This window comes from Echiichthys vipera, assembly GCF_963691815.1.
Source record: "Echiichthys vipera genome assembly, chromosome: 13".
NCBI classification, from domain to species: domain Eukaryota; kingdom Metazoa; phylum Chordata; class Actinopteri; order Perciformes; family Trachinidae; genus Echiichthys; species Echiichthys vipera.
Window position 1 is genome coordinate 10,796,728 of NC_139838.1, and position 10,654 is coordinate 10,807,381.

General features: G+C 41.7%; 1 protein-coding gene across 1 annotated transcript; it reads left to right on the forward strand.

The window, feature by feature from the left end:
- The first annotated feature begins 623 nt into the window (after positions 1-623).
- Positions 624-4,282, forward strand: LOC310955775 (cholecystokinin-like). Its single transcript, XM_083925814.1, has 4 exons — positions 624-670; positions 1,334-1,454; positions 1,561-1,716; positions 3,924-4,282. The coding sequence occupies exons 2-4, from the start codon at positions 1,334-1,336 to the stop codon at positions 4,058-4,060; spliced, it is 414 nt and encodes a 137-aa protein (XP_083781940.1). The 5' UTR covers positions 624-670; the 3' UTR covers positions 4,061-4,282.
- Positions 4,283-10,654: the final 6,372 nt, after the last annotated feature.

The following is a 10,654-nucleotide window of genomic DNA, read 5'->3' on the forward strand; positions in this document are numbered from 1 at the left end:
AGTCACCTGTTAAATGAACAAAACTGAAAATTCTCCTCTCTGCTTCCGCCCACTTTTTTAATGTGTGAACATGCACTGACATCTAATACATGCATGGGTGTGTGTACAAATACACACACCCACGCATGCCTGACCACACAGCCACCCTCTCCATCACCCACCCACAAACACGCACAGGCGCATCTTGTGACAGTTTAAGTTTAAGTGTGTATCATTCCATCAGTATACTGGATATAAATACACGTATTGCCAGTAAATTAAATAACTTTTCAGTATTTCAAAATTAGTTTTAAGCTACACATTTGTACACATCAAAATGATGCACTGTTATGTGCACAACACACTGAAACACACACACATTAATGCACATCAACCAGGCAGCTCCTGAATTTTATGAGGAGCAAACAGACAATAAAACTGAATAACGCTGTTCTTTTGTTGAGGTTGTTGCAAATACACTCACACTAGGCTCGCAAAAACACACCGAGGAATACACAGGATGTACGCTGAGGCAACACACACACACACACACACACACACACACACACACACACACACGCTCACAAGGCACTGAGCATGGAGTATAAAAGGGGCACCCTTCCCACTCAACAGAGAAGTGCTCTCCTCACTCTCACACACTCCTGTGACACGCTGAACCTCTTTTCTCAAGGTAAGGAAACCACTTTTCCTTTTACACTGTATGACAGATTTTAGACATTTGAGCATTGCATTTCTTTATGTTGTAAAAACATATTTTTTTCTTCTTCATAATCAGGCTAGAATTCAAACATGGAGGCAATTTTCCTTTTAAAAAAATTAGGAAAAGATGATAAAAACCTATACATTTTGTTTCAATTTTGCCTTGAATTTCTTATATGTAACAGCAAAATTTATACAAATGCATAACATTTGGTATGTGTCTAAAATTATTGTTAATTAGAATGCTTTTTTTTTCATTTTATTTGGCGAATTTATTTCCAGAGATGTGGAAATGAAAGATTCTTTCTGCACTGACAGTCGGGTTACTTTGACCTGCTACTGCGCTCAGGAATGTCAAGATCCAACTCTCCTCAGTGTGTTGCAAGCTGTGCCCTTGGATGACAGTGTGAATATGGTGCTTCTGATTCTTGCCCCTTTTTCGGTGCGATCATTAACTGCAATAAAAGCAGTTGTCTGGCAGACGGCAGATGGTCTCAGTTGTAGTTTCTTAGTGTGGAAGATGACTGTTGCGTCAGGATACGCCTGCTGTAAACCCAAACTTGGACTGCATCTGAAATTCCAAATCATTAAACTTTCCCTGTGTTCTTCTCTCTCCCCTCTCTGTGCGCTTCAGATGACTGCAGGGTTGTGTGTGTGTGTAGTGCTGGCAGTCTTGTGTACGAGCTGTTTGGGGCTCCCCTTCTCCTCCCAGCCCCTCGACGAGGGCCATCGCTCCATGTCCGCTGCTTCTGAAGGTACACATTTCTCACGGCGGGGTATAAAGGCAAGAACTCTCATTAATATCACAGTAATATCTGACATCTGCTCTTGTGTGTGTCTTTGTTCATCTGTGTGGAGTAGCTCTCCTTGAGGCTGACACCCACACCTTGGGAGAGCCCCACCTCCAACACAGCCGCTCTGCCCCCCAGCTGAAAGCTCTTCCTCTGGCTGAGGATGAGGCAGACTCCCGAGCCAACCTCAGTGAGCTGCTGGCAAGACTCATCTCCTCCAGGAAAGGTGTGTGTGAGGATGTCCATGTGTATTTGAGTGTGTCTGTATTATTATTTTGTGTTTTGCGTCATCCTTGTTGCACCTGCAAAATCTTGAAGGATGTACGGGGTGTATGAGTTTGTGTGCATGTGAGTATATAAAGAAAAACATCTGGCAACTTTCAGAGACAAGTGCTTTTTCCTACCATTCTCCTCCCCTCGGTCTTGCTAATTACTGGAATCAGCACAGAGCCAGCTTTGTAAAATGAATTAGTGGCTCTGAAAAGCTTTTGTGGTTTGAAAGAGCGTGTATTAGTGTGCGCAGCCTTCCGGTCATTCTCCTTGTACCATCTTATTGCACTGTTTTCTCCCCGTTTGACTCTCAGTTGCTCTTTTTTTCTTCTTCAATGCCAAGAAAACAAGCCCTCAACCCTGTCACAGTTCCTCATGTTGAACACATCGATCTCTCTGGCTGTGTGACAGGACCAGGGGACCGTCCGAACTCTGACAGTGAACAACACACACACTTAATACTTACCGTGAAGACCTGAATCTTTTGTTTCGACTTCCAGAAACGGACTTCTTGTGTGTCCACATCTCTGTGCGTAACAATTCCTGCAGCCTGAAACTTCGGAACACATTGTCACCGAGCTACAGACAGTCTGCCAAATTTTTTTACATCAGCGGTTAGAAAACGACACTAAATGCTCTGAAGAAAAGGTTTCTGCGTCTTCAGCCACATTAAGCTGCAAAGTTTCTAATTGGCTGTTGCATAATCTCCAGCACAAGAACTTTAGAAACAGAAAAATGTAAAAACAGACTCAGAAACTACAACAAACTCTGACAGTGAAATCTATAAAATGTCAAAAGGCATATTGAACATAATATGTAATACCCTAAGGGAATGTGTGCATGTGTGTTTTCTGTTTAATCGTGCGTGTGTGTTTGTGGGTGTCTGTGTTCGTGTGCTCGCTGTTCACTTGCATGTTTCGGCGTAGGAGGTGTCGTTGTCGAGCCTTCTGCAGCCAATCTTCTTAGCACACCAGGGAACTGAAACACTGTGTTTATGTGTGTGTGTGTGTGTGTGTGTGTGTGTTCGGTGTGTGTGTGTGTGTGTGTGTGTGTGTGTGTGTGTGTTTGTGCGTGTGTGTGTGTGTGTAGGAGGATGTGGGTGGAGTGAAAAACGCAGTGAGCGGGCAATTGATTACGGAATAACATTTCTGCTTCACTTTACTTGGAATAAAAAGTGGGAGATTCAGAGATGTTTTACACGATCGGAGGTCACAGTACGTATGTGGCAGAAGAAGACGAAGAAACAAGGGGGCAATGGTCATTCCAAGGGAGTGGACACACGCCAGTGTAAATGTACACATTGATAAATATACATGCATGGACACACAAAGAACAAGAGGGTAATAGTATGTTGTCACACTCCAGATGCCGTTGAAATGTCCCCTATATTTTGGTGTGTGAATGAGAGCGAGAGAGAGAGAGAGACAGAGAGATAATGAGAAAGAGACAATACACATGTCCAAAAGCAAACCAAATCAATAGAGTCACACAAAGTCAAATCTAGACAAGAGGAATTTTAAACACAGAGTAGTGACATTAACTAAACATTATCCTGTTTCTGCTGTGGGGCTGCTGCAAACACTTTGGTCTCAGGAAGGCATAAATAACAAATTGTGAGAAGTGTAATTTAGTAATGAACTGAAATTACCGCTAAACTGTCGTCGTATGGGGGGAGAAACTGAGCAAAAGAAAGTTTCAAAAGTGATGACATTTTTGATATTAAAAGCATCAATCACTGACAATAAATTTAAGAGCATGAAGCCTATTAACTGCTCAGTCACTGAGAGCATCACTTGTGTCCTAGCTCACCCCAAAACTGCCAATTTCACCAAATGTAATAGAATGAGGATGTTTATCGTTATTACAAAAGCACAAAATGAATCCTCTCAGTTGTCTCGCAGCATTAAAAATATGATTAGAGTCACTTATGTGTTATTGCACCACATTCGCTCGTATCCACAATCAGAGAATTTCAAACTAGCTTTCTCCAGCTGTCCCTGCGAAGAAACGAGCCAAAAGTAGAAGCACGGCCCAGTGAAGTTTTTAATCCGCTCTCATGTCTTAACTTACTCTAAGGAATACTAATTTCCCTCCTGCTCTGTCTCTCCTCCACCCACGCCCTCTATCACCTCCACCCCTCCTAATCCTCACTTCTCCTACCAGGTTCTGTGCGTAGAAACTCCACGGCAAACAGCAAAGTCAACGGACTGAGTGCCAACCACCGGATAGCAGACAGGGACTACTTGGGGTGGATGGATTTCGGCCGCCGCAGTGCAGAGGAGTATGAGTACTCCTCGTAGAGGGAAGTCACGGCTCATACCCCTGCGTACGGGCACACGGGAAAAAGAAGAAAGAAAAAAAAACACGCAAGCTGGCTCCTCACTGTCTCACAATAAGAGTCTATTTATGATGTATTTGTTGTACATTTGTTTGTAAAACTGTAATAATGCAATATACATTACTTATGCCAAATTTTGCAGAAAAGCTCTCACTGTCCAAGGTTTGTTTGTTTCTGGTTTTCTCTGGTTTCTTTATTATTTTGAGTGGAAAGGATTGGAATGGTGTGAAGGTCTGTTGGGACTGAATAAAGATTGGAAATATCTCTCTGTGCATATGCATTCTTACAATACAGTGCTTAAATAAGATCCATTAACATTCATCGGGTGCACTGGGTGTCAAAAACCAGATTATCTGTGGTACTTCATTTCTGCAGCAAGCGTCTTCAATTATAATGCATCTCTTTGTAGTATTATAATGAATATGGGCCCTACCAATCACAAATGAAACTAGAGATGACAGAGATGACAGTCATACCACGTTGATAAGCACACACAGTTGCTCGAAAAGCCATTTGACATTTTATGAGGGCCTTCTGAACATATGAAATCATCTTTAAACACATTAAATCATTGACTTTGTTCCTAATTTGGTCAAGACTTGTGTATTAAATTCCAAATAAATGTCTCTTACAGTCTTCTATGCATCTAGCCTACACTCCACCTACTGTTCTCATTCACTGTTTGCGCATATAACTAAGAAAAGTAATGCACTGTAATTTGTGTGAAATCCACCTATTTTTTACTGTAGAAAATACATCCAGGGCAGACGACGTAGCATAAGACCACTAAACTCCACGTAAGGAGACGGGTCAAGGTGCTGGATGAGTCCCAAAACAACAGGACAACCACCCGGGGGACTTGTGTTTGTGTGCCGGCATTGTTATTGTCCTGGAAGTACTAAGACAAACCACAACCTTTTTTCTAATCCTAGCCAAGTTTAACCAACCCGTTTCGATGCCTTGCCCTGTCACCTCTTGTGGCTTAACTTCACTTTACCTTAGTTTTGGTGCCTAAACCAACAGTCATCTTGTATCGACCGTTTTAATGGAATTCCATTGCTAGGCAACAGCCTTGGTCCTTGGTCACTTCATGTCAGCTGATGTCGTTCACGTTCACGGCCACAGGAATCAAACTTGGACACATTCAGAACGTTTATGTTAACATCTTTGAAAAGGTCTGCTGCCGAAACAGAACAGTTGTCGTCCTCCTCCGGCGTTAAATAGAACACATTATTTTGTAAGATATATATGAATTGTTCCGCATAACTTTCCGTAAAAATATCATACAAACCTGTTGATGAGAATATGTTGATCAACTTAACCGGAATGATTTTGACAATGAATACACAGAGGAAGACTCCTTCTGTTCTGAATAAGATGGATCGCAGTTTATCAGCCCTGAAATATCTCAGCATTTATACCCATCTGTGTGGACAGCGTGGACACATTTCACATTTCTTGAACTCAAAGGAGATTATTGGTATTGTGGTATAGATATAAAATGATCAATATTAATCAAATTATTCAATAAATCATTTATGGTGAATTCTTGCAGCATGCTTATACTGAGCTCTGATTATGCTGGTGATTGGCTGTCTAATGTTCCACGTCATAGAGGCATGCAGAACAAGCACTGCGTTACGCACAGAGACGATGCTCATGTGGGTGAGATGTTGCATTTTGAGAGGCTTGACTATTGTGTTTTTGGCTTAGGTGTAAAAGAGCGGGAAAAACAAAGATTTGTACTGCGTGTGTGGCATTTCTATTTGTTAAAATTGATTTTCAAAATTTGGTATTTTTGGTAAGTATCATTCAATAGCGGTGTCAATTGCTATTGCTATCCTTGAAATCTTTGATTGATACCAAGCCCTATCTGGTCCATCACATCCCTATTGCCCAAAACGACTTTTCCCCATTGACTTAAATGGCGAAAGAGATGTCTGCAAATAAGTGGATACATTTTTTTGAGTGTCACAACCCCTGCAAAATAACTAATTTCACTGTCAGCATTTGATCCATTTGGTCCAATAACATTTTGAAAGTCTAGAAGAGCTGCACGATCAAATTGATTAAATTCCCTTCAAGTGAAAAACTAAAACCAGAAGTAGCATCAGAAGTCACTAGTGTGCCCGCTCTATGGGCCCAACAGTGCAGAAGCAGTTCAATTCAATTCAATTCAATTTTATTCATAGTGCTAAATCATGACAAAAGTTACCTCAGGCAGTGCCCATCATTAGATCATTTGAGTAGTTTTAGATGTGGCACTTGAACCTTTTTGGCTTCATGCGCCACTGAGCAGCTTTCATAAGAATGAATGGAGCTCCACCTCCAAAGCTGTATCCAGTTCTCTTCATAAATCGGTGTTTTGAAGCCACCTCTCTTTAATGACAGTTAGAATATGTCATTAAAGGGACTATCTTGGTTGAAATGGGCTCTGAAAGAAGTGGGGTGTTTCTGTTCCTGTATGTTGTCTGTGAAGTTATTAGTGTTGTTGAGCATTTCTTCTTCTGTTGTGTTCATGGTTGTTATTTGTTCTGCTTTATATTCAAACTAATGGAATTGTTTGAAAAATATATAACCTTGTACATATCACTATGAAAGATAAGACCTCAGTCTGCCTTCACATCCCTGAGTAAAGAGTCACTGCTTATCCTATATTAGTTAGTTATTACTTATAATAAATTATATATATATTGAAATATAAATCAATCAATTATTTTGAGTGGAAAGGACTGGAATGGTGTGAAGGTCTGTTGGGACTCAATAAAGATTGGAAATATCTCTCTGTGCATATGCATTCTTACAATACAGTGCTTAAATAAGATCCATTAAAATATAAATCACTGTCTTCTCGCAGCTATTCAAATGGAAATGAATAGATAACAAAAGTGTTGCAAACCACTGTGTCAGAGGTCAGTGTCTTTGCCCAATGCAAAACGATGAAAACAAAAGCTGTACTGTGGTGAATTACGGGTAACTTTGCTGGTAATATGAATGAAAAGGGAGAGATGCTGCGAAAAAGGGTCAGCGTGCAGTCTCAAAAGAGATGAAAGTCAGTGAATGCATCATTCAGAATGCGTGCCTGGGAATGTTTAAGAATATCTTCAAAAAGACAGCAAGATCAAAATAAGCTTAAAGCTTTAGCTTTATAAGCCTGCGCTAAATATGGAACATTTTAATGCGTTTGGAGAAACTGATATCGATTGAATTATTAAAGCAGACTCCAAATAATTAAGGGATAATGTAGAGCGAGTGGGACATTATTGAACATAGAAGCCTGCAGGGTGTCTGTTGTACATAGCAGCGGCCTATTAGTCAGAAATAACAGGTAGAAAGAAATTGACAAATCAGAATGGATCAGTCAACACATTTGTGTAACAAATCCCAATAATTGCTCTGGCCCCTATATCTGCTTTTGGAGAGCAGTATGTTATGAGTCAAGGCAGAAGAGATTTGATGAGGGTATTGACTCACTTGACATTTCATTTCTTTTTTCTTTTTTTTTTTACGATTACTATGAAAACACCAACTCCGACAAAGCCTGATTAACCTGTAGAATGTTTTAGTAAAGGAGAGAGGAGAAATCCACAGTGGTGGTGAAGCAGCCCATTATGCCGCTCCTGTCCCCGCGTGTTAAGTGAAAGATGTGTCTGCGTGAGTGAGAGGTGCAGAGAGGGATCGATGGACAACGCAGATCGTGAATTATTCAGCGAAGTGGTTTTGGATACCTTGGGGATGCTGTGTGTTAATATATGTGTGTGTGTGTGTGTGTGTGTGTGTGTGTGTGTGTGTGTGTGTGTGTGTGTGTGTAAGGCATTGAAGCCCCGGGCCTGGACTGAGGTCGCACTTGAATCAGAAATTTATAGAGACTTGAGATTCTGAGAGGGGCATGGGAATTGACTCTTTCTGTTTAAAGATCTATGGCCAACTTGAGAGCTGAAAAGGTTTAAAGGCTTGGACTGCCAGCAATGTGTGTGTGTGTGTGTGTGTGTGTGTGTGTGTGTGTGTGTGTGTGTGTGTGTGTGTGTGTGTGTGTGTGTGTGTACCAGCAGATGTGTGGATGTGGATATCTGCTTGGAGAGCCAATGATGCAAAAATAAAAAAAAAGGTTGAAAGGCGAATGCATGCATAGCCTACAACATGGAGCTATTGGCGCACTCATACATGCATAAGTGCTCTGGTTTTGTGTGCTAATGGGCAAAGCCACACACTCATGAAAGGAACATGAGGTCCAAGAGTGTGGCTGTGATAAAGATCCAGCATCGATGATGAGCAGATGGTCTGAGCTCTTCCCGGATCATCCATGAAGCTGGCTCGACGTACTGGTTTTCATTCTCTGTCCTGTCTGTCTCCAAAATTTCCATTCTTTAACTTCAGATGAGTTTTATTCACTTCAAAGGCATTTTACTGGCATCTAAAACAAAACGATGTACGGTAGAAGCAGGAAGGAGAGCTATCTTTGATGCTCTGGACTAAAACCCTGCTGATCACATATTATAGATTCATCTTGTGACCATCACCACATACCACAGAAGCAAATGTTGGGAAACAACTCAGAGCAATTTCCTGTATCTGTGTCACATGTTCCGTCTCTTCAGGAGACGAGAAAAAAAAATCCTGTGAAATGAAGACAGGTTATGACTGATCCCTTAGTTCAATAATCACCATGTAAATATTGGACCCATTTTTCGCAAGCTACTATCTCTTGAACATTTTGACCGTAAAATCCCATTGTTCAGAAGGACAGATCAGGAGAAAATTAACTTTGTTTGATACTTGTTTCTGTCTCAGAAACAAACTCTCGTGAACACGGCTAAGCTAATGTCAGCTATCGTTCGCAAACGCCTCAGATAACTCATTTTTGTAATGCTAAATATGACCATTAGCTGTGTAAATATTGCATGATAGCTAAAGAAAGTATAAATAAATATTGCAGGTTTAACTTTCTAACCATTCACATGATGTTCATGCGGCACGGTGGTGTGGTGGTTAGCACTGTCGCCTCACAGCAGGTTCCAAGTTCTTCTCTTTGGAGTTTGCATGTTCTCCCCGTGTCTGAATGGGTTTTCTCCGGGTTCTCTGGCTTCCTCCCACAGTTGACGTGCACATGTTTAGGTTAACTGATGACTCTAAATTGCCCGTATGTGTGAATGTGGGTGTGAATGGTTGTCTGTCTCTGTTTGTCTCTATGTGCCCTGCGATAGACTGGTGTCTTGTCCAGGACCTCGCGCCCGATGTCAGCTGGGAGTGGCTCCAGCCCACCTGTGACGCCGATAGGGACAAGCGGTTGAAGATGGATGGATGGATGACGTTCATTACACTTTCAAACAATTACGAATATGCTAGCATAAGACATTAAGAAGACCAGAAGTGTCCTGCCAAAGTGCCAAAAGCTGCAGTTCCCTGAATGGCCACTTGCGGCTAATCCCCATAGACTCCCATGTATATGTTGCCTTCTCAGGTGGCTCACTTAGACTGTAGGATTCATTTGGCCCACCTCAGCTCTATCCACCCTTCATCTGTTAGCCCGCAAATATGCAAATTCTGTGCAGTAATTTGCATACATTTTACATTAAGTGAAAATCGCAGGTGGGCGTGATCAGAGCAAGGAAGACAGGAAGTAGGAAAGGGCCATCAGAGAAATGGGGCCGGAGCGTAATGTGCTGGGGCACTTCGCCAACCTTCCTACCTTCTACTCGCTAATTTCCAGCGCCCTTGCTCGGACCACATTCATCTTTGAACTCGGCCTTTATTTGGATTTCAACTACACGGTTGTGCTATTACAGTGACAAAATCTAGCCACATACAGACGGACATAAACACCTAGGAAAATACTCAAAACCGCCTCTGTGGTAGTTCCTGCTACAGTAATTGTCTCCAGGAGCACATTTTGCCATGATGACACATACACACACAAACTCTCAAGGTAAAAGCCGTACCAGTGTCGAGGCTGGCCATAATTATGGGTGGTGTTGAGATTACTTCTGATAGGGCTGTGGGGGTACATCAGACAGGTTGGGAGCCATTGCCACACTGTTTGTGACCTCTGTGCTCAGAAAAGGTTCCTGTTTGCACCTGAGGATGGATGTCCTCTATCACCTTAGCAGGCAGTTGATTTGATATTGTGATAAATAAGATTACCAAAATATTATGCTTAGAGGACAAATGTACACAGTGAAAGATGCCAGTGACATTTGAAATAGAGTAGCATCTCATTCCTTCTAATTAGACTCCCCAGCTGCCAGAGTGGCATTCTTTGATTATTGCTCAACCCTCGTTCACCCTGTGGCTAAGAGAGGTTTAATAAGCAGCCCTCATCATATCCCTCATAGCACAAGAGATACAGATGGTGAATGGATAATGGATTATGACTGCGACAAAACATGTGCTTCACATACTGACTATTTTCTGGGCTGAGTTATTCATGAGCACCATCTGCTGGAGGAGGGTAAATCATTTCCTGTCTGGGACTCTTCTTTTCTTGAATGAGTCCAGATTTCACGTAGAGGGGTGAAAAGAGCGAGAGAAAAAATCAAACGACTAAGATATTGTTTGA